A 24,305-nucleotide genomic window follows, 5' to 3' on the forward strand; every position below is an offset into this window, starting at 1 on the left:
AAAGCGACTACAAGTATAGGAAAACTGTCGAGATCGTTAGGCTCAACACCACACACGTAATTACTATCTTTTTGTTTCATTTCACAAAAAAATTGTCTACATACCTTCAGGCGTTTGCAACTAACTTGGTAAAAAAAAAAAAACACGCACACAATCTTTACACGATACACTAATCGCCCAAAAAGGAAAACACCTCACCAGTGTTTGCAATTCTCTGTGTCTGTGACAACCAGTCACGTGTTGCTCACGTGTTGAAATGTATGCGTTAAGAAACAGTTTAAATTTCTTCAGGTAATTGTTTTGGAAATTAAGTTAACTCTCCCACAATGTGCGTGCGTGTGTGTATGTACCTTCCCTCGACGGATGCACTGACGCGTGCATGTGTTTCTAATCGTTTCGCACCCAAAGAAAACTTAATATAATGTTAGTTGCATGCATTTTGGCGTCATACAAACGTCGAGGAATGTTCTTCTCTCCGATACACACCCACATGCACAATACGGCAGCGTACGAGTGAAAAGTTTCGTTCGCTCAATTCACAGCTTTACTACTTCGCTCGGACCTCTTACGTTTACTATAGAATTGTGTTCACCTTCCTCTTCCACTATCCATGCTTGTTTATGTATCCTTGTATCAACTTGATTATCTTTTCTGATTCCTGTTTGGTTGTTTGCCTGCTTGCTACGACGCACTTAACACAAAGCTGTACCGAAACAGCAGATTCTTGCGATCTTTCTTTAAGATATACATCTATGTACATACACACCATTGAAATATTCTTTGTAACATGATTATTCCACACGGTTACTCCTTCCCGTATTTTGTTTGCGTAATGTAATTGAACGCGTTTCCTTCCACACACATACGTCCATCTTCAGGCTTAGCAACAACAGTCATCGAATGGGTTACATGTTCCCCTAGGCAGAATCTCTCACTTCTCACTATAGTGAGGAAATGAGATTTTCTTTCTAGGATCCCGAACGAACGAAAGGAAAGGGTTTCACAGCTATAGATTGTTTCATTTAACGCAACATAATAAAATGTTCTCCACATTGATCAATTCTTCCAATACTTAGTTTATGCGGCTCAAGATTTGTCTTCACTAGGTTAGATTCTTCGTCTGTTTCGTTTTTTTTCTTCTATTCTTCACTACTGATTGATTTGGCAACCGGGATCCTACAGTACTAGTGCACGCCATTTTTCTTTGCGGTTGGTGACGGAATGGATGAAGCTAGAAGCTTTGCCAGCTTCTCATTCCACTTCACAATTCGGAACACCAAACTTATCCATATACCACAGTACAGTTTATGCAAAATGTTTTACCAACGGGGAATTTAGTTGTATTATTGTAAAGCTTGCATTTTTCTTCTTCTTTTCTTTATATGTGGATGCCTATCGATTTTTCGCATTGCCTACCAGTAATTGATCGTTGTGCACATTTTGTTTTGATCGCATGTTTTCTTGTTTCTTAAATAATTTTATACATTCAAGAGCGGAAGATACGAAGTATGTAAGCAACAATAAAAACAATTGTAGCAAAGTGTAAGACAAAACGAACAAACTCATGAACGTTTAAAAAAAATGCGAAGAAAACAGGATAACAAACATATCCTCGGCGTTCAACAGTTGAACAGATTTTCGTTCTAAATGTTTTCAGTGAGGTTATCATTCATCTTGTACATGTACTGCGCAGAACGATCTTTCAAGTGTTATTTTGCGGTTGAAGTAATAAAATAAGTATAAACGTACAGACATATCAACCTGTTCTTTCTTCCTTTGTGTATGGGTGTTGTAAAGATGTTTTCTATTTGTAATTAAAATGTCCTTCAAATGAGCGGGGGAAAACAAAATAAACCAAAAACCGCAAAGAAAACTCAATTCCGATGCTAAAGTTGAATAATGGTACATGCACAAGCTTTTGTCTTAGTAGGTTTGGAATAAGGATTTCTCAAAAAAAAAAAAAATCATCAAAAACAGAAAATTCTATTCCTACAACCTCACGGCAAAATTCCCGCACAGTTCTAAACACTCTACACATAAAGGGAGCAACGTCGTTTTGTTCTGGTTTTTTTTCAAGATATAAATTATATTCTTCGCTTACTTGGCTAATGAAATGAACCTGTCAACAGTGTGATTATAATTGTAGACAACGTGTGCGACTGATTTTACAAATCATTCGAACCGCGGCTAGGAAGTTCGGAGAAGAAGAACGCGCAGGTTGGGGGGTGGATGCGGGTTTTGGTTATGGGCGATTGGGGAGTTTTGTTTTTTTTGTTGAGCACACTGAGGAAAATCACCTTACGTACAATGTATGAGGATGTGTGTGTGTGTGTGTGTGTGTGTGTTTGTGTGTATACAATATATAATATTTTTATAGGAATATAACACGAAATAAATCGAACTTTGGCTCGACGGCGACAAAGTCTCGGGTTTGAAACTAATACAAAAAAAAACGTAGGCACGATACTACTATCCTGCTATTATATTAACCGTGTCCGCGTTGCACATTCGTTTGCTCTATATGGGTGTTTGTATATATTTATATATATATATTTATGTATATAAATAGCGACACTCTTGCCGCATTGCTACGCATCCGCACATCTTACTACCAGACTTTTACTTTTCTATACTTTCTTCTACCATCCGTCCTTACCTTCTTTCCTCCTTACTCCGAACCCCCTTCTACTCCGAAACCCTAAGGAAATAGAAAATTGTACACAACCCTTAAAAAGGAATAGTCACGACGACCAATAATCACGACAAGCGATGAAATAAAGCAGCACACAGAATAATACGGTATGCACGTGAAACAAAAAAAAAAAAGATGAACAAAATACAAAAGTACTAGAGTAAAGGTTCCATACACTTCCCTCACACACTAATACCGTGGCGAGTCTGGTACCACACATCACAACCTGGCCGGTCGTGTATCTGTTACAGCTCCTACTTTCTGTCTGTCTTCTCGTTCACAAATCAGCCTTTCGTTTTCGCATCAGTTAATGTATGCATGAACTAGGTTCCAATATAAATAATATAGCAAATACTCACGAGAAGCGAGAGAGAGAGAGAGAGAGGGAGGGAAACGAATGAATAAAAAAAAGAGAAACACTGCTATACTGCAAAACAATTTGCACTCTACTCTAATTGCGAACTAGATCATCTCTATCATTTCGTTTTCGTTTTCGCATCGCTAAGTAGGATCAACCACAGTAAATTCTTGTCCCTCTGGTTGCTGGGGTTTAGCCCCGGCCTGGCTCTGTCTGCTTGATCTGACTGATCTGACACCAGCTACAGCACAGGATAGTAACGAAATAAAAGTTATTGTTAAGCCGGTGCCGTTTACCTTTATGACTGTCCTGTGTTATATGATGAATATTAAATGCAGGCTTTATAAAGAGATAACGCGTCTCCCTTAAACTCCAATACCCGAGCAACATTTGATTTTGCATTTCACTTGCTTCTTTTTACTCTTTTACTTTTCTACCAGGATTTGTTTTGCAAAGAAATAAATCTTTACAATCATTTAAAAATATAAAGCGCAAAAAACTGAACAACGCATTTGCTAACAATTCTACATACAATCATGATTATCTCTTTCAAAGGGACAAAAAAAAATCGCCATTTTCAAAACGAAACTATAATAATGAAGAATTCTCCGTAATCGTAATCGTGCGTACATGTATATATGTATCCGTATAGTTTTGCAATATACTTTTTTCTTGTTGTTGTTAAACGCTTAAATGGTACAAACGGTAAACTGTTTATCGCTTATGAAAGGGATTCGTCACTTGCTTTTGTCTGTCCACACACACATAATGTTACACCCTCCTTAGTGTACGGCTATCCATGTATGAAAAGTACTTTCCCTTTTTTTTTTGTTTTTTGTTATAATCACCTAATTTGGCTGTACACAATCTTTGCAGCTACTGTTTCTGCTGCTGCTGCTGCTGCTTTCCTGCTCACTTTTGCTCGCTCAACGATTTGTTCAAATGTAAAAGTTTGGCACGCCGTTTTGTTCGACGTCCACATTACACTACACTCCACCGTATGGGGAAGCGTATGCAAAAAGTTCGTACGTATGTGTGGTCGTATGTGGTCGTGTGTATGTTGTTTTTTTTCTCCTCTCCTCCAATCATGTTTTGGTTAGCTTTGCTGGTTATACAATCAATATTTGCTTTGAATTTTTTGGCTTCATCGGTAGGGCATACTTTGTAGATGGTTTTGAGCGGTAAAGGCATCATTTAAATTAATTATCGATGTAATTAGTGTTGCGAAAAAACTCGAAACATAGAGAAAAAATGTATAATTGTCAAAATAAAGGCTTTCATATAAAAAAAAAAACAAACCGAAAGGCTAGCACAGATAAAGAGAGTGTGTGTATGTGTTTGTGTCAAGACAACACTTGATGGTATAAATGTATAGAAAAGCAAAAACAAAAATATATAAGCTATAAGTGCTCCAATGATCACTATTGCGTAAGTGATCTCAGGGAATTATAGTGTCTCGCGAACTTTGGGAAGAGTAATAAATTCATAAATACGTTCACTTTTGCGAGGCAGAAGAGCGTATGCAAGCAAAGCCCTCCTACACACACACACACACACTCACACGCGCACACACACATACACACACACATAACTGTTTTGGAATGCAAGACGTCCGCATCCGCGCGTGACCACAAATACCTGCCGGTGCGCACACAATACTTTCTATCAGATTTGTCTGACCGCGTGTGAGTCCTACTTAATACATGTATAGATGTCGTGTTTGCAGACCCCGGTTCTGGATGGGCGTTTTAAATCCCCGGAATGAATAATTGCAACGTGCTTTGTCTCTATGCGGGCCAACGCACGCCCAGCAATTGTGTCGGATGGTCCGTTCCTGCCGGTAACCGAATGCTGATGATGTTAGGCAGGATACTACCGCACTACAGGGTGTTGGTAGGCTGCTGCTGGTCTGTGGTGTTTTCCGGCGGTGAAAGTCCTGGCGATCTAGCGTTACCCACCGTATTACCACCCTGATGTGCCTGGATAAAGTTGGGCATGAGGCTGCCGGCGGTTTGGGGCCGCGGTTGCTGCTGGCCCGTTGCTGCCGGATGGCTGTTGGCGCCACCGTAGTCACCGTAGCTGCCGAGCGGCAGCATCGTCGTGCTGCAGGAATCGTCCCGCCGGTCGCCGGTATCGTTCAGTGCGGCCGCACTCACCTGATGCTGGTTGTTGAAATCCTGTGGCTCCATGGTTAGGCGAGAGCTGAGCAGATTATAGTACGTTTTGTACCGCTTCAACTGTTTTGATGGGCAAAAAATAAATATTTTATTTTTAGTTCACAGTAGTGAGTGATTTAAATACGTACCTCGTACTGCAGATATACTTCCTTTTCCTTGTAGTTCTGCAATGCTAAACCTTTCGGCGGTGCGGTCGATACCTTGTGCTCTTCCAGCAGATGCATTATCTTATTCACCTGTCGCTCGTGCGACGCCATCTGTTCGCGCTGTGGGGAGGAACAGACGAAAGAAAAACAAAAAATATCCTTTATTAATCACGAATCCGACACACGGTAGCCACAGCAAAATGTACCATCAGCAGACGACTGTGCGTGCACGGTAGCAGTGGCCGTTGAAATCTCTTTTGACTACCAACGCCGCCCTCGAGCGGTGGGGCCGAAAATGATGCACACACGAAATTGATCGTGTCGATCCACGACTGCAGCTCCTTCGAATCGCTCGTTTGAAACAGAAACTCCGACTGGTCAGCCGTTTGCAGCCGAAACACGTGCTGCTTCTTCGTGTAATCGCTCGCACGCGTGGCCAGTGCATGATGGATGCGGATCGCATTATGCACATTGTCTGACATCTGGTTCTTCCGGAAGCCGTGCTCGTCCTTATGCAGGTACAGCACCAGATCGCGCAACGTGCAAAAGAACATCTTCCAAGACCGTCGTCCGAATGGGGCTGAAATGGTGCAAAAAAAGCCGCAGCAAGCTGCATCAATCAATAATGGGCGTTCGAGTGCGAGTGTGTGCGGGCGTTTGTATGTATGTGCCATAATCACTCTATTAACTCACTCTTCTTGTAGTTGGTGTCGTAACAGCATTTGCGCATGACGTAGCCCTTTTTATACTCGACAGCCGCAAACATTGGTGGTGCTTCCAGGAATGGGTTCGGTCCAACAGGTGGCCCCTGTAGGCTGCCACCGGTTGATCCTCCATCACTCGATCCACCATTAGCACCGCCGATACCGATACCTCCGAGACCGTTACCATTGCCACCGTTGCCATTGCCGTCGTTGTTACGATTACCCGTTTTAGGATCTACGTCATCATCCCTTTAATGGGGGAGAGGGTGAAATAAATGAGGAAAATTCATATCAACGGTATACTAACAATCATTTACAAGGTTTTATCTGTTTAACGCTGTACAACAATAATACAATACTTACAGAGCCCATTCTAGTTGCTTGTCTTTGATAGAATAATACAATTGCTTCAGTACACCCTTGGGGAAATTTTCACCATCGTTCAGGTCACTCAGATTGTCGATAAACTCGGCGCACGTCATTTTGGAGCCAATGTTTTGTCCGTGAAGGTCCGTATTTAGCAGCATAATCGCACACGTTAGCGTATGCACCGCATCTGTAGACATTCGATTAGTAAGAGAATAAATTAGAGATTAAAAACAAACTGAGCTCCGGCCACAGTAGGGGCAATCATTTTTCCAACCTCCATACCTTGCGAATTGAATGAACGTGGATTGCAGTCTAGGTACCGTTTGGAGAAATGTACCAGTACACGTTCACGTTCCTGCGTTTCGCCGGTTAGCGAAAACTGCTTCAGGAACATCCGAAGCGCCTTATCCAGCGAGAGACATTCGAAGAAAAAGAACTTCAAATACTCTTCCGCGACTGCACGGCTGAAATCGTTGCTACAAAAAGAAACGAAAGCGGGAAATTTTAGCTGTGCTTACACATTAGCGCATGCGGCGCACGATTGGGACATACTTTTTGCACAGCTGCCGTGATACATCGCTCTTCTTGAAGCCTTCCAAATAATACAACCGCTTGGCAAGCCGCTCGGCTGACGGCAGATCGACACCCTTCGGTGAGTAGTGGAACGAATGTAACGAATCCACATCGCTTCCATCATCTGAAACCGGTGGTGATGATTCGCGCGTTACGCTACCACCGTACACCGTGCTGTCAGCATATCCCGGCAGCAGATTCGCCGTGCCTGGCGGCATCAGACCGTCCTCTCCGAGCGAATCGAAACTTTCCAACTCCGACCGTTCCGCCTCCTTTAGTAATGCAAGACAACGCGCACCATCGTAATCTTCTTCCAATTCCGACGCCCCACCACCTTCGCCCGACTTTACCTGAATCACGAGCTTATGATCGCGATCGGAATGGCTCATCGGCAGATCGCAACGGTGCGTATTTTCCGAAATCAGTATGGTGGAGTCGGAATCGCTCGGATCGCTAATAGCCATCGCCATCAGGTCTTTCGTGCTGAGCAGATCGTGCTCGTCCTGATAGTCCGGGCTGGAGATGTTCGATACCGCTTCCGACACACTGTGATCACGTCCACCGTAGCCCGACTGCTGACTGGGCGGATGATGCTGTCCACCGGAGGAGTGTTGCTGCTGCAATGGTTGATGTTGATTGTGATGTTGCTGTTGATGATGGTGGTGGTGCGAGTTTTGCTGCTGCTGATGTTGCTGCTGCTGTTGGAAATGGTTGCCACCATGTCCGCCTGGAAGATTGTTAGCGATCGAGGAACTAGCCGTGCCGGTACCACCACCACCACCACCACCACCACCGGCATGTGAATGTTCACGCGATCCGCCAGAGGAAGACATGACGGAGCTCGACACGGAGGTAGGTGAGGCGGGACTATCGCTGGCGGAACGTTGCGGCGAGGAACTGACCGAACTCGAGAAGGATTGTGGTGAGACCACGTTGGCACCGGGTTCGGTTGTATTGTGCACATTCTCGCCACCGGCACTGCCGGCTGTCTTTGGAGCCGATTGCGCATTATACGACCATAGAAACCGCTCTCGTTCCGGTATCTGGTAGAGAAGTGTAGACAGAACGAATGGACATTTACGTTATTAATTAATTAGAATACGTCTTTTCGTTTTTTTAATGTTTTTGAGATCTGCAATATTGGTAGTAAGTTATTGGTGGATTTCTGAAACTTACCGCATATTCCTGCGAATCGTGACGAGTGTCGAGTAGCGTATTCAGTGAACTGTTCACATCCTCGTCGATATCGATCGATACAACCGCCCCAATACCACCGTCACGTTGCGTCTGCTGCAGATGATCCTCCGACCGGCTGGTACGGAAGCCGGCGGCATCACATTTGCGTATCATGCCGCCGCCACCACCACTATGCGGTCCCGACCCAGAGCTCATGTTTGTATTAGCCGTTAGCTCCCCGCTACTCGTATCACCGCCCGCACCACCGCCACCACTACCATCGGCTGGAGTTCCAGACCCATACCGGAACATTTGGTGATGGTGATGGCCACCCGCACCAGCGTACTCCGGACTGGTCGGCATCGAGTTGATGCTCATCTCGTTGTTGTTGCGAAGCTGTTGCTCATGCCCAGCGTTCCCCGCGGAAAGTAAATGGTCACCAACGCCAACACCGCCACCACCACCCCCACTGCCCACACCGTACGTGGTGGGCGATGTTGGAACCGAGTAGCTAATCTCGCTCGGATCGGCCTTCGTTCGCGAACCAACGTTAGTGCGCGGCAATTGCTGATGCTGCGGCTGTCGGCTTGCTTCACTAGGGACACTACCATTCGAACTATCACAGTCTTTCGTCTCCCCCCGGCCACCGACCTCACCCCGGTTAGCGTCTTCCGCCAACTTTGCATTACTGTACGCGTTTTGGTTTCCACTGTTACCACCGTCACCTGTGGTAACATCATCCACTCTCCTGCCCGCCCGCTCACCGCTCTGCTCCTCCCTCCTCGCTCCTTCACCGTTCGTATCGATCGAACCGTACGATACGCTCGCCGGTAGATTGTTGTTGCCGTTCGAGCCGTGGCTGGGGTGTGATTTCTTTTTGCTTACTACCGGACCACCGTCAACGGCACCGTTGCCACAATGGCCCATTAGGTTATTGTCGCTTGCCGGCGGCCCATCTGCCGGCGAGAGTGGCGAGGCTGGAGAGGGTGGTTGCGTTGGATCGTTGTTTGCGTTATCTTCCATTAGGCAGCTGCTGCTGTTACTATTGTCTTCCGAGCGGCTGGTCGATGAGGAGAGCGTATCGTAGTTGACCAGCGGCGCTTTAATACGTTTGCGTGGCTGAAAAAGGGAGCGGTTGTTTTCACTTGCTGTATACAGTGATCGCCAACAATGAGAATGTGAAGCCAATTTTCAACGAAACTATTTTAGCTGGAGTCATTGGTAATACAATATTGTATGGGATTTGACAGACGTTGATCGGGCAACCGAAACTGTCATTATATTCATCTGTCAAATCCCATACATAATTTGAAATAATCGTACAAACAACAGTCGTACAGCTGAGCAGTGACTACAGCCTTAGTTTTTCTTATTCCGTAGTAGTTCGGAGTTAGTTATAGTTGTACTGTACTTCACTGTCTACACACACGCGCACACGCAATTAACATACCTGGTCCGCGAAGTAGCGCGTCTCAAACTGAGACTCGCCGGTCATAACAAATCGGGTGACAAGCATATCGGGCCTAGCCGTCGGTATTTGTGACGGGCGTGGCGGTTTCCGGCCGCGCGACGGTGACTGTGGAGCACTCCAGTTACTTTGCGTAACTGCCTGCGGAATGCGGGACGGACGACAGGCAGATTCGGAGAGACATTCGCGCACCGCGTGCGGATTGCCGTTCCCGGGTATCCGTCCGCCTGCTGCCTGTGTATTATTGGGTGAGTGGGTGAGGTTCAATGCCGAATCGAGCGACAGCAGCTTGGAGCGTTTCGGCTGTGCCAGGCGTGATACGGGCAGCGATGGTGAACCGTTCGTATTGTCACTACTTACCTTGCAGGATTGTGATTCAATCGAATCATCACTCATTACCAACTGTTCCTGCTGATACTGTTCGCGTAGATATTTTTTTATCCAAGGATCTGGCAGGAAAGAACGCAAAAAAGGAGTCATTATTTAAATGTACTACTTAAATGTAAAACGGTCTGCAACATCACACAATCCTCGGTCACATAAAATACCTCGCTTCAGTCGCAACGTGATGGGTTCGGTGGCACTACCCAAACATTTTAGCACTAAAAAAACCGCAGGGAAATAGAAAAAGAAAGAGCACAATGTTAGAACGTCTACGATTCTACGTCTGCCCAAGCCACGCTGCGTAACGTACCATCGCGCGGAGAATACTGTTGCGCATCCGTATCGTTTATCTTCAGGAAAACGTCACCGACTTCCACCTACAAAGAGAAGAAGAAAAAAACAGGTGCGTAAGCAACAACAAATTCTATCTGACACACCCCGTTAGGTTAGCATTTTTAACGATAAAGTTACAATTATCTTTGGCAATGCCTTTTCTTGTTTATGACGCCAACACTCAGTACTGCAGCAGAGAGCGAGATAACGAAGAATGCCTGGATGCATTCTTTCGTTTTGCTGAGGCACCACTATATCTGAGTTTGAAGTGAAACGATTAATCCTACACTGCACCTGAACCAGTGATGTCAAACTCATTTTGATTCGCGGGTCAGATGCAGTATACAAAAGTGATTTCGAAGGACTCATGGGTATTAAATTTCTTAATCTTCAAATTGAATTTTAAGATTTTTCGTGTAGCATTCTACATCTTTGTATTCGAATAAATGAATCTGAAAGATCCTTTGCCCCGATCTAAACATTATAAATGTGGATCCTTCGGAGAAGCATCTAACATATTTGCTCACCTTTCCACACAGCGCGGCCGGCGAATCTTGCCGTATCTCGACGATCACATGATCGAGCACATCGGTCGCACGCACCACGAACCCGAGCCGGGTGTCATCCTTTTTGCGCCTCAGCTCCACCGTATACTCTTCCGGACCTTGGGACGATTGGGGTGATTGATGTTGTAGCTTCTGCTGGTGATGTAGCACCCGGTCGGGTGAAGTAGATTTGATCATTTCGTAAATGGTGCGCTTCACTTGCGGATCTGTAATAGGCAAAATAAAGGGGTGAGAAAATTTTTATGAGCTTGTTGGCTAGTTGAAGTGGTGGCAACAGTAAACGGAACATCATACCTTTCCGGAGGTGCAGCGTCATGGGGTTCGGTGAAACCCGTACACGTTTTACCACTGGAAGTAGAGAGCGTAAGAGTGTAAAAAAACATACACACACACTCGTACACATGTAGCACATTTTGTTTTGTTCGGACTCGAACAAGGTAAAAACAGCAAATAAACAAAAAAACACATATGTTCCCCACCCATGGGGGGAGGGGGCGGATGAAAAGACGAAGGAAAGGTGAACTGTCGTGAAGTTAGAGAAAGCTTTGGGTGATAGTAATGAGAGGAATGCAGCAAGCAAAACGTGGTCTACACGAAGCGCAACTATGATTTTCCGTCAAAATGCTGTCGATTTTTCACACATTTGCATACAAAATTTGCCACATTTTTGGGTGTATTTTTGTAAGGAAATGTGTCAAAAATCGACCGCATTTTTTACACCAGCGCAATTGTGTTGCGCTTGCTGTAGAATAAATTTGGTAGTAAAAAAGTAGCGTGATAAAGTAATACCATCTTTGGTAGCTAATCCAGTGACATCTTCTCCGTTTATTTTCAACACGATATCACCTATCTCCACCTAGAATGAGAATGAGGTATTGGATAAAATGAAGTACCATCGGTTAGTTTCGTGCTGTGTGTTGCTGGATAGTATTGCCGGGGAATGTTTATCCGGTACAGGGTATCGTAGGCTTGTTCCTTACCTTCGCGCACATGTCCGCGGGCGTATTTTCCAGGATCTTGTATATGACATGCTCGCCGATGTCGATCTGCCGGACCTGAAACCCGAACGTGATACCATCCTTGCTCATCCGCAGCACGGCCGTCACTTCCTCAGCCATAATGGCCGCCCGAGGGATACGGTCATCCGTATCGGGGTGACACCTTGTGCTGTAGCTGTCCGCCGTTCCTCACTCACACTCCTCCCCCGGGGTGGGGAGGTGTGTGTCGGTAATAGTTTTGGGAGGGAGGGGGGGGGGGCGTTTTGTGGGGTTTGGGTTGCGGGTTCGTTGTTTTAACTTCCGCTTTTCTTTATTGTATTCCCTTCCAGTATCGACGACTTCCGGACCAGCTGAACAGCACACCGTTTTGGAGCATCCGGACCAATCCGTCTGACGTGTTTTCAAGCGAGCGCGCGCGTGTGTGTGTTGTATGTGTGTGGGTATTCCACGGCGAGCCACACGGGCACGGAAAAGGGCACTGAGACACACACTCCGCGCACTCTAGGTGACAGAGCACGATACCGGACAGCAGTACACACACACACACGCACGCACCACAAGTGCAGCGATTTTTCTTCGACCTTTCTTCCCAATTTCTTTCGTCGCGTTTCGTTACGAGTTTTCGCTGCCTACGATGGATGGCGGCTGGGCTGGGTTGTGTGCGTTGTTTTCATACGGTACTTGTGGTTAGTTAGCTGCTGCTGCCACTCCCTCCCAGCAGCTCCGAAGCTGCCGCACCCGGCTGATTGTGTGGATGTGAAAAGGATGATTGATTTTAAGACCGTTTGATAGAGATGATGGCCGACGAGGGGGAACCTAGGGGTTGCCTTCCCTGTACAGATCCGGCGCTGGGGAACCGGATCTAACACACACGGCGGACACCCCCTTGTTTTTTTGTATATTGCACGCGTGCTTGAGTGTGTGTGTCCGCGTGCTGGAAGGGTCCGTGTTCGGCCGTATTATATTTTATTTAATTTCCGAAAGGCGTTTTCGCTCTCGCTCTCGCTCGTGCTTAGCCGTACTGCTCTCCACCCCTCGTTTGTTGGACGGTGCTGATTCACGCACGCACGCAAACCACCAAATCCATTCACGAAATACGGCCCAGAAAGTACGCCGCCCCCTTCACTTCCCCCACTAGCCCGGAAAACTCCCAGGACAAAGCTAACCTCACTTTGCTTTGGCTGGCTTCACGCTTGGCTACAAATAATTTTCAACAAATTTCACGTCGCACACTCCTCTTTGGCGTTGACAGTTGGCTAGCGGTTGGGATGTGCCACCCCGTTGGCTTCTGCGTGCGTATGTGTGTGTGAGTGTGTATGTAAGACCACAGCGGGCGGATTGCTCGATTGATCGTTCGGGTATTTTACTTCTTTTATTTTTTTAAATTTTTGGTCGGTTTACCGTTGATTGATGGGGCGTGTGGGCGGCCGTTCTTCTCTCCTCTGCTTCTTTCTCCACAGCTCCACTGGTTCCTTATTCCTTGCACTTGCAGGCGGGCCACTGAACTGCACCTGGCCACTTTTCTTGCACGTTTCCACAACACGCCGTCCGCTCTGGTGTTTTTTCTTTCTTCTTTTTCCCACCCGCGATCAACACGAGTACGGGACAGTCCCAAAATGTGGCCGTTTTAGGCTGCGAGAAGGCGCGTTAGGGTAAACCCGAAAAACAAAAGAGCCAGATCCAAACCAAACACTCGTCCCTTCAGTCACACGGGGCACGCACGACACACACACACACACATGCACGCACGCGGCTATAACGCACACCTTTTTTGTGCCCGGACAACGCACTCGCAACTCCTCGCTTCACGGTAAGTCTCGACTTAACTTTCTCTCGGTCTTTTCTTTGGTGCGCCCTGCTGCTGGTGGGCTGTTTCTAGCGCTAGCTGTCACAAGGCGAAGCTCGGCAATTGCGTGTGCGTGTGTGCTTTGCGTCTCGCTAGCGGGTTTTTCTCCTGTCTCTCCCCTATTGACCATGGTCCATACAAAAATGAGTTACCCTCTCGGTACCAGCTCGGTGCTAACTCCGTGCCAAGACAGTCAAGTTGCCACCGCTTTTGAGATACCATAACAGCGCTTCATAGCGTCTCTTTCGTTCATATTTCTTTTTGAAATGACATGGTTGCTTTGTTTTTTTTTGGTTTATTTATTTTATAGAGTTTTATTTTACACTTTTAGCTATAAATATAGGAAATGTGTGTCGCTGTGTCATTTTTGTATGGAATATTGACAATCTCAGCACGGAGTTAGCACCGAGAGGGTAACTCATTTTTGTATGGACCGTCGTCAATAAGGGATAAACGTTCGCTGGTACGGCTGTGAGTGCGTGGGTGCCGCTGCGCTTGCTGCTGTCATTTGCTAAACATGAGTTAAACGATGCATTGGGCTGTGGTCAAAAACAGAGCGCTCATTGACGGCTCACCGACAGCCCCAGAATGCAACTGAGCAGCTGAACCCGAGAAAAATGACAATCAATCCATGTGTCAAATTCCTGTGATGTGACAATCACGTGGTAATTTTTGAAATTTTCGGTAAAACAACGTTGAATTTTGAGATTTTTTTTGATGAGTTTCACATCGATTCCAATAGTTATAAATTTCCCTTCCCTTGGCTAAGAGCATTTTTTTTGTAGTAAGCTCTGTTTTGACAGAGGACAGATTTTCTCACAGATTTCTCAGTTCTCGTGGGCCTGAGCCTTACTGGTTTATCTTCATACTCGATGCGTAGACCGCCGCCTAATGGCGTACGGGTAGCGCACAACAACCATCACGTAACCATATGTTTGGATAAAACTGGCATTAGCAAGTAGAAAAGCTTCTATTTATAGTTGTATTATGTATGCTTAGATTGGGTGCATAATAAAAAATCACTAACTATGTTCTATAATCACCAGAGATCGTTCAAATTCATAAGTTCCGCCGCAATAGCAATAATATTGCAATAAAGCAAAATTTAAAAAATGGGAGCTTTCAATTTTTTTACAGCACCGGATCCAATACTTCAAAAAGCTCTTCCGCGACAGGGAACGCTGTCCTGGGCAAAACGGCGTATGCGCGTTAGTGGTGGGAACCCCGGAGTCCGATGAATCCGTTCCAACTCCGACGTATAAAAACCGGATTCAGCTCCGGAGTAATGTACTATATTAACTCCGAAATGCATAGCGGAATCAAGTGAAGGTTGCTCCGGATTACTCCGGAGTCTACTAGGGATTTAACTTCGGATTCGATACCCGAATCGCTTTAGTCTCCGGAGTAAATTTCTGTTTCCAATTAAAATAAATTAAACCTCATACCTAACCGTTTTGTTTTGAAATCACCCATATCGGTATTTATGTGTATTTATTTATAGTATTAGCCTTCGGTTGTTGATCCTTTTTATGCATTTTTAAATATAGCATTCAAAATAAATTCTCCTATTAAATTCTGTTTGTTTTTTTGTATCATCTCATCTCCAACCCGCCAAGTAAATTGATATAGATTAATAATAATATAATAAAGATTGATCAGCAGCAAATAGCAGTAAAAACCAGTCTCGAAGGGGGAAAACGTTAGACGTTATTTAGTTGCTTCATTTTTGTTTGTTTTCTCTTTCTCTCCCCTCCCTTTCTCATTTAAATTCCCTTGCTTTAAACTTTTTCGTGTTATGTTCACTCTTCCTTTGTTCTTCTTCTGTTTTGATTATCCTCACAAAAACGCAAAACACACATATGGTTACACGCACACATTTCACGATTCTTCGTTTTCTTCTGCTTGTACCAACGGATTCCAATTCCCGCACCACGGTGTTTCCGGCTGGTACAGGTTTCGACCCTTCCTTTGGCCTGCATTCACCATTCACCAATTGTAACGTATCTATTATATATTTATATTAATTATCGTTTCGTTTAAGGATAAAAAGGCACCTAACCAAGACACCGCCATACACGCACCGTACATTAAATAGAAAAGATAATGGCGATAAAAAAAAACAGTTGTTCGTAAATTACCTCATTTTAGGGAAGGTTTGGCGCTGCAAAAAAATGGACCCGGGAAGCGGGAAGGACAAGGTTTTTTGTTTGTTTGTTGGTAGCACCGTTTTAGCTTGACCGCTGTTAGGAAGTTGTAGGAATGACTGGAACATTTCTTAACATGCTAGCAACTGTGGTAAAGGTTTTGGCGCATCCGTTGCTATACGAAGTTAACGAAGACGTGGCTTAAATAATCGGTTGGAAACATACACTTAACTCTCTCGTCAGAGGGAGAGGGGATACAGAGAGAGAATGGAAGAATGATTCTGGATGGGGAATGTATTTTTTCAACCCGGATGCGCACCGTTACCATTTGATAGGTAATCATCATAATAATAATACATTAGTAATACTCCATTCGCGTAGTAAAAGTTAGGTTAATACTGGTGGAATGGAATCAAAAGAAAAAAGGATACTGATTAAGAATACGTTAGTGTTAGTGAATGTTGGTCGCCCCCTCTAATCATTCCGAACTTGTCCGGGTAGGAGCGACAGTGTTTTGTGTGGTTGTATCTGTACGTCCAGAGGGTTGGACATTAATTTAGCTAAAAACCAGGTTGGCACCCGGCAGGGCCGTGTATCGAATCCCTACCGAACCGGATCGACACCCCGCACGCAGGACCGACTATCCAGCTAAACGGGGTAAACGTAAGTCAAAGGAGGCCAGTAATGGCGGGCCAAGTTCTCTTGTGAAGAAACACCAGGCGCGTACCATATATACCGGTGAAGTATACTACTTCCTAGGACTCAATCGGTTGTACGGTTTGCCACCGTGCTGTTCCCATTCGCGGTTAAACTCGTGCTCAAGTATTTCGGCGCCCCGCTTGCGCGTCAGTGCCGTTTCTTCTAGGCTCAGCTCGCACATCTGCATATCGTCCTTGCCGGCCACGAGCAGAATCGGCGGTTTATCCGTGTGCAGCTCCATCTGCCGTGCAACGTACTGACCGTCGAAGTGGGCGTACCACCAGCTGCGTTTGCTGTCGTCCGCATTCGCGGCAACGGTGGCTACTTCCGGTCCGCCACCGTTGGTCGGTCGCACGAACGGTATGCGGAAGTAGCGATGAACGCTACCGGTCGGTACGATCTCTTGCTTCGGCGTCAATCTTGGTGGACCGGAACGTGCCGCTAGTGGGGAGACAATGCAAAATTAGCCAGTGGAATTGCTTGCAAAGCGACTCTTCTCTGCGTCTTACCCGCCTCCATTACACTACGCGGTGCCCGCTCATTCTCGTCCATCGTCGTACGCTTGCGGTTCTTTGCCTTCCAGGCATGGTACACCTTTAGCCGGCGGTGGAACTCGTGGCGGCATGCCTCCAGCAGCTCAATGTCGCAGCTCGTGTTGATCGCGTCCCGCAGCTCCGAATACTTCCATTTCGATAGATCGTGCTTCTGCTTCTCAACCAGCTGCTGTTGTGCACGGATCGCTTCCGATCTGTTCGTTTTGAAGAAGGTGAATCAAAGCGCAATTAATTACGGCAAACAGGACGATGGAACGCATTAAAAAAATGTGACTGGGCATCACCACCTTCGGCCATTTTGAATGTGAGTGTATGCTGATTTATAAAATAGAAAGGAATTTCGATATACAAGCGGTAAAGGCGATGATGCCCAACAGGATGGAGTTTAAATTAGTGTTTTTTTGAAGGAGCTCTCTATAAAAAGAAAACAAAAATCTTGTCACACAAAATACACACGATTTTGATTTACGTATGTACAAGTTACAGGAACAATTGCTTTTGTACATGGAACAATATGCAATCGAGAAGGAAATTAAAAAATATGGTTCCTTATCTCTTAGCAATTTCGTACCAAATGTAATTCACAACCGACAACACACACACACACGCACGCGTGCAGTATGCTGCTGATTGCAATCCGAATGGGTATATTACTACAGCCGAAAAAAAACATAGTAAAAAAAGTAAAAAATAACAAAAACGTCGACGATAAAATATGAAAATACAAGGAAAAAAATAAAATAAAACGATACACTTACAAAACAAAAATGAAATATTTTCATGAAAACAGTTACGAAAATGTGGAAAACGAACAAAAAAATATAAGAGAAGAAAAAGGGCAAGGTTTCGTGTCTTTTTTTGTTCCTCTTAGTGTTCAAAAGGGAATGGTTTCTTTGTGTGTGTGTGTGTGTGTGTGTGTGTGTGTGTGTGTGTGTTTGTGTGGGTGTAATGTAGTATTTTACAATGTACCTTATCAATCGGTTTGCGTTGCCCAATGGCGTGACCTCTGGCGTACCGCTGGAGAATGGGGTTGGAAAATGTATTGAAACAAACATAGTTAAAAAAAAGAAATTCGTGATTCGTGTGGTAGTAGTGCAGTGGGGGAAGGTGGTAAGTGGGCTGGTGTGTGTGTGAAAGAAAGACTTGGTTTGACGCCGATTTTTTTATCATGTATCAGATACTAAAGATACGACCAGCGAACAACAACAACAACCCCGAGCATAAATATTATTAGGTATGAGTTATGGGTTAAGACTTGGTGATGGGTCACTTTTCCGGGATCGAGCCGGAATCAAGTATGTCCCTAAACCCGTAACGGCCAGAACCATATGTCCAGGTCAGGATGAGACCTTGCAAAGCCCGGGTCCGTATTGACGACTCATCAATATTAAGAATTTTAGTGACGGTTTTTTTTTGTATCGCAGCGACAAAATCCAACATACAAGTTTAAAGCGATAATCAGTTACATGTGAGAAGATTATCTATCTATCCAGGAGAATTAACCGGAAAGCAGTTCGTTTTACTACGGTTAAAGCGTTTGTAAAGGCATCAAAGGAAGGAGGACTTACGCAAGGGAAATACTGCAAAGTGTAAATAACGGAGAAAAGTCGATCCTTGAGATGTGTTATTCGAAAAGAGTTGTGAATTAAGGGACGCATGGGGCTTTTTTCAACTGTAAATGACCAATTTGAAGCAACACAGAGGTAGAGCGGAAAGAATACATATTAGGCTTATGTACACGACACGAATCATCCTCGAGGTCATTCGAGTTCCTTTTGAAACTGCAAACTTTTTTTATAGGAGCTGGTTGTAAGGGTATGAGTGAAATTCGTCATCGAAGAATCGTATCGTGTACGGGAGCCTATTGAAGGGTACGCAGGTTGACACGAAAGTTAATGCTATGGATAAGTACAGATATGCACAGACTACTTATGTTTAGTCCCGACAAATCACCCTTTTTTAACTAATTACCCAACATCACGTTACTCAAATGTACAAGCAGTAAGAGACTTATACAACAAAGCCGACACCGTAGCAAACAGAGAAGCACCGATGTTAGAAGCGTCTAGTAGCGAAAGACTAGAGGTACGATTGGAAGGAGCTCAAACGTTGCACATGGACGACTCCCGAATGTTAGTGCTTAACTACAGACACACACAGATACGGAGAAGCTGAGCTAGCATGGCGTGAAGCGAATGTTTGAGGTACGCTCCCTATGCCATACGATTGTTGCATACTTTCTCAACGCGGGCGGACTGTCCTCGACCTGTCCGTTCGATTCCTGTGCCAGCCGGAGGGCCAGCTCGTGATCGCGCCGTTCCTGCTCCAGCTGCTGCCGATACTGTATGTCTTCCTGTGCTTCCTTTTCCAGCTGTGCCTGAGTAGGTGGTAGAACAGAGTACCGATTAGCGTTTGGTGCGTTAATGGGCGCTGGTAGCCGTTTGTCGCGTGCTTCTTGGTCGAGCAGTGACCGGAGCTCTTTGGCGGCCGTACTAAACGCTAGCGCAGATGACAGTACCTGTAGGGCAAGGGCAGCCTTCCGATCTTCGCCCTCCTGCCGGAGGCGTTTGGCTTCCTCCTCCTTGCGGCGTGCCTCGATTTCCGTTTTTCTGCACGAGTAGAAAAAAATGGAGCATTAAGCTTGATAAAGGCGATCAACAGCTATTACACGTGATAATTTTGGTTGGAATAATTTTCGAATTTGGCGCATGTAATAGCCCCATAAAACTTACTTTTTCCTATTTTCTTCCTCCTCTTTGAGGCGACGCAACTCTTCCTCCTTGGCACGACGTTCAGCCTCCAGCGCAAGCTTGATCTTATTCAGTCGCTCCTGCTCCTCGGCATTGCGTTGCTCCTGAAGGCGCGCATTGATCAGCTTCATGTTCGTATCGATACTGTGCATAATTTCCGCGTACTGGCGATCGATGGCGGCCGCACCGATCGTCGGATTGTTGCGTATCTTCTCGATCGCAACCTTCAGCATTGCCTGCACGTCCCGGATGTTGGCCTGCATCTTGTCGCGGTCCGCCTTCAGCTGCTCCGCAATCGCTTGCATCTTTTGCAAATTATGCTCGACGGCTTTGATCTTCATGATGCCCCGGTAGCGTGGCTGGTGTTGCTTACGCACCAGATAGCCACGGACCGCTTTCTGCAGCACCACGACCGATTTGTTTCGGAAGATGATGCGATTTTTCACTACGAAATTAGGGGCAAGGGGAAAGTGGAAAGAAAAGCGATCAGAGGATGTGTAAACATGGTGCTATGGTGCTTGGAAACTGTAAAAAAAGTGTAAAAAAAAACCCAAACCCCACAAAAAGAAACAACCAATCATATGTCATGTGAGTTTGGTGCCTACGTTTGATGACGCATATCGCTGCGAACGCCGACTTGATCCACCGAGAACGGATCAACCACTTCTTCACCTTCGCCACGATCGCCTTCAGATTCTCCGGATCCGAGCGCATGATTCGATCGAACTCGACGAACTTGCCCGGCCGGAAGAACACTTTCGTTATGCCAAACTTGAACTCGTTCGAGTTGAGCTTCAACGACATCAGCATTGCTTCGCAGAACGTACGCGGCGGCAACCGGGCCAACTCCGGAGGCAGATAGCTCTTGTACATGTTGTACAGCTCGTTGAACGGTACGCGCGATGGATAACCGTACTCCATCAGCTCCAGCACCGAGTTTGTGCCGGAGTACTTGAGCTGTGCCAGTGCCAGGCTACCCTCGAACTCGTGATCAATCATCCGGCTGTTCGGTTTGATGCAGCGTATAAAGTTCGTGCCGTTGCTGCGTAGTTTCTCCAGCAACTCGCTCAGCTGCGACCGGAACTTCGAACCGACCGAAATGAACGATAGTTTGCCCACGTTCATCAGCTTACCGCCGCCACTGAACAGTGTGTTCAGCAGCGCATTTTCCGACTCCTGCACCAACCCTTCCAGCGATGCATGTAGCGCGTCATTGTTCTTCTCGATGAATTGGTTCTGGGTAGTAAAGGAAAGGCAAAGTGTGTAAACTTTGAGCGGCAGCCGGAAGCGTGTGCGGATGAAAGTTTCCATACCGTATTATAGCAGACGGCACCGGCAAAATGGCGAACCAAAAATCCTTCATCATCGCGCAGTGAACGGTGCGCCTTGAGCCGAGAAGCACGCGGAAACGACAGCCGATAGTGACCGTTCCAGGCCGAATGTACCTCGTTCGTAAAGTGTGCGTACGATGGTCTCGGCAGCTTCGATTCTTCATCCAGAAGTGTGAAGATACCGTTTGATTTAGATTCGATCAGCTCTAATAGGCAGAATTGTGGAAAAAGGAGATATAAATTTGACCATCGGTTAGCAAATGGGAATTAATCGAAAAAAAAAACAATAAATTGCTCTTTCTTCACGTTTTCCTTACCGATAATGTCCTGATTGTCGGTGTACTTGATCTCCGGCACATTGAGACCTTCGCGCGCATACAGTACCTGTTCCGCCGCAAGGATGTTGTCATCGAAAAACTTCTGCAGCTTTTCATTGCAGTAGTTGATGCAGAACTGTTCGAACGAGTTGACCGTGAAGTATTCTGTACAAATAAGAGAAATTTAAAAGATGAAACCTCGACACACAACCAAGATATGCAAAGCTCTTACCAAAACCGGCGATATCGAGCACACCAATATAGTAGCTAGATGCCTGGAAGGGAATGTTCTGATTGATGAGCGCCACGATGTGATCGAACAGCTTGGAGTAGAGGGCTTTGGCCAGTGCGTCACGCGCATTGTTTGCCTCGTACACCTTCAGCATCACCATAATAACCGTACCCTTGATACCGCCACCTTTGCTCTTCATCACACGCGACATCAACGCTTGACGCAGCTCGGACGGATCTACTCCGATCAAGCGTGCCGTCACGTTGAGCGACGTTTGCGAATCCTGCGTAATCCGGCACCCACCGTTCGAATCTTCCGGATTTTCCTCGAACCGTATATTGCCAAGATGCAGTACCGCCGCAACAAGCGAGTAGATTTGCGTCCGTTCCGCCTCGCTCAATCCCAACCGTCCGAGCGCTTCGTCCAGCTGGCGGAAATCTTCATAATCATCCAGTATCGGATCCTTCAACGGTCCTTTTGTGGTGTGCACGCGCGATTTATACCCCGCCGGTATGCGCGATTCCGTGTTCGGCTGCGTAAAGTACTGCGTGCACCCACACAGATACCGATAGTCGTCCGGTTTGGTAAGGGCAAGCCGTTCACGCAATGCCGGCGGTGCACCCGCGCACAGTAAATAAAACACGTGGTAGTTCCGTTCGTCCGCACTCTGCGTGCAGATGCGGCTCTTTTCCAGCAGATAGTGGGAGATGTGTCCACCCACCACCTGGCACCGTTTGTCGTAGTGCACCTCGATGAATTTGCCAAAGCGCGAACTGTTGTTGTTGCGGGTCGTTTTCGCATTGCCGAACGCTTCCAGGATCGGGTTCGCGTCCAGTATCTTTTGCTCGATCGGACCGGCCGCGGCTACCGAATCGCACAGGAACTTAAGCAGATACTTGGTGCTTTCCGTCTTGCCGGCACCGGATTCGCCCGACACGATGATCGACTGTGAAATCTTTAGCACGCGCATATCACGGATTGCTTTATCGGCTGGAAAGGGAGGGAGGAGGTAGGTAGGAGCAAAGATATTAATTGGCTACATTACATGAGTAGTGCGGTCCAGCTTACCAATTGCGTATACGTGCGGCGGAAGTTCACCGATCGATTTACCGCTGTACCGCTTCAGCGTCGTCTTCGAGTAAAGGTCCGGTATTTCCTTGTACGGATTGACGGCGATCAGGATGTTTGCTACGTAGGTCTGTGTTTACGAGCAAAAAAAAAAATAATAATAATCACATAGCACAACATTAGGACCGATCACTTCAATAGTAGCTGCAGCAAAACTCTCTCCTGCCCTTGTAAAGGCATCATTTGCTTACATAAATCTTATCTTTGTAGTATCTGTTCCGTATGTTATCGAGCAGCGTCGCCTCGTTCAGAAACATCAGCTCGCAGTTGTCATCATTGTCCGAGGGCCGCTCGCACGAAGGAAAGATGTCCTCCGGGATGCAGCTACGCTTCGGCAGCTTTCCATCCACCGGCTGCACCTCATATTCGGACGCACCGATCTCGATGATGCGTCCCTGTATGTAGCCATCCTGTATGTCGCGTGCCCACACCAACTGTGAGTCTAGCATTTCTGTGTGTATGTGTTTGTGCATCACCCGCATCAGTTATTCAGATGATGATGATGATGTCAGCAGTTCAGAACAAGAATAGAACAAGAAGAACAGAAAGTTAGTTAACTGTTATAGCTGGGAAGTAACTAAAAGAAGGTCACACACTTACTTGTACCGGTAGTTTTGGCAGGCCGCTGTTGGCCTCTGGTCGGGAGTGTGGAATGTTGCTATATGTCGATATCGGTGTCGAAACCAGTGTGCTGCAGCTGCTGAGATTAAACGACCCCCACGGTAACCCCACATCGTCGAATGGTGCATTGGAGCATGGCACATGGCATGGCAAGAAAAAAAAAAGAGAAATCACAAACCATTTGAAATTAAAAAGCTTCAGAGGGGAAAACTGGAACGTGGAGTTTTCACCACCTCCGCACAACATCTCACTTCTCCCGGGTTTCCGCCTGCTTTGCTCGGGGTTGCGGAAGTGAAATGAATAAAAACACGTTTACCAAAACCGGTGGCTTTTGGAACCACAACAAAACAGCAACCGACCGCACAACACACACGCGCGGAAGCGTTCGCTTTTCCGATATTCGTTACGGCTCCCAGCCGTCTTTCCTCTCCACCGATCGGTCAACGATCGGTACACGGGCGGTTACAGATGTCGATGGAAATGTTGAAAATGGAAAAGTGTTTCTCGCTCACTCGCTCGCATTTCAATCACCTTTCTGTAGGCGCTGCTTTTTTTTGCCCACTGTTAGGAGTTAGGGGCTCTTGGATCTTCACTCTCCATCGCGGCTCGCTTCTACGGCCGCATTATCGCAAGCCGCAGCAACATCATCCAACAATGACGGGCACATATATGCATGCGGAGGTTGCGCCGTTGCACAGCAGCGCCAGCAATAGGGCAGAGAAAGAAAGCCCGGAGATGA

The 24,305-nt window shown here is 46.2% G+C and overlaps 3 protein-coding genes across 3 annotated transcripts in view; all 3 read right to left on the reverse strand.

The window, feature by feature from the left end:
* The window catches only part of LOC126557510 (facilitated trehalose transporter Tret1), a 259,197-nt gene that overhangs the window by 148,027 nt on the left and 86,865 nt on the right, over nt 1-24,305 (reverse strand). The window lies entirely within an intron of this gene.
* LOC126564384 (PH and SEC7 domain-containing protein) lies at nt 4,931-12,129 on the reverse strand. The gene is made up of 15 exons (XM_050221452.1): nt 11,927-12,129; nt 11,736-11,802; nt 11,241-11,294; nt 10,908-11,152; nt 10,358-10,424; nt 10,212-10,265; nt 9,646-10,112; nt 8,196-9,314; nt 6,999-8,062; nt 6,729-6,922; nt 6,441-6,633; nt 6,067-6,326; nt 5,580-5,983; nt 5,356-5,493; nt 4,931-5,287 (listed from the first exon to the last, which is right to left on the reverse strand). Exons 1-15 carry the CDS (start codon nt 12,062-12,064, stop codon nt 4,931-4,933), a joined length of 4,821 nt encoding a protein of 1,606 aa, XP_050077409.1. The 5' UTR covers nt 12,065-12,129.
* On the reverse strand, nt 16,683-23,619 carry LOC126567270 (myosin heavy chain 95F). Its single transcript, XM_050223505.1, has 13 exons — nt 23,546-23,619; nt 23,137-23,396; nt 22,886-23,015; nt 21,818-22,807; nt 21,586-21,750; nt 21,251-21,474; nt 20,543-21,173; nt 19,920-20,382; nt 19,706-19,796; nt 19,425-19,564; nt 18,157-18,204; nt 17,143-17,381; nt 16,683-17,074 (listed from the first exon to the last, which is right to left on the reverse strand). The coding sequence occupies exons 2-13, from the start codon at nt 23,392-23,394 to the stop codon at nt 16,683-16,685; spliced, it is 3,771 nt and encodes a 1,256-aa protein (XP_050079462.1). The 5' UTR covers nt 23,395-23,396; nt 23,546-23,619.

This window comes from Anopheles maculipalpis, chromosome X (assembly GCF_943734695.1).
Source record: "Anopheles maculipalpis chromosome X, idAnoMacuDA_375_x, whole genome shotgun sequence".
NCBI lineage: Eukaryota > Metazoa > Arthropoda > Insecta > Diptera > Culicidae > Anopheles > Anopheles maculipalpis.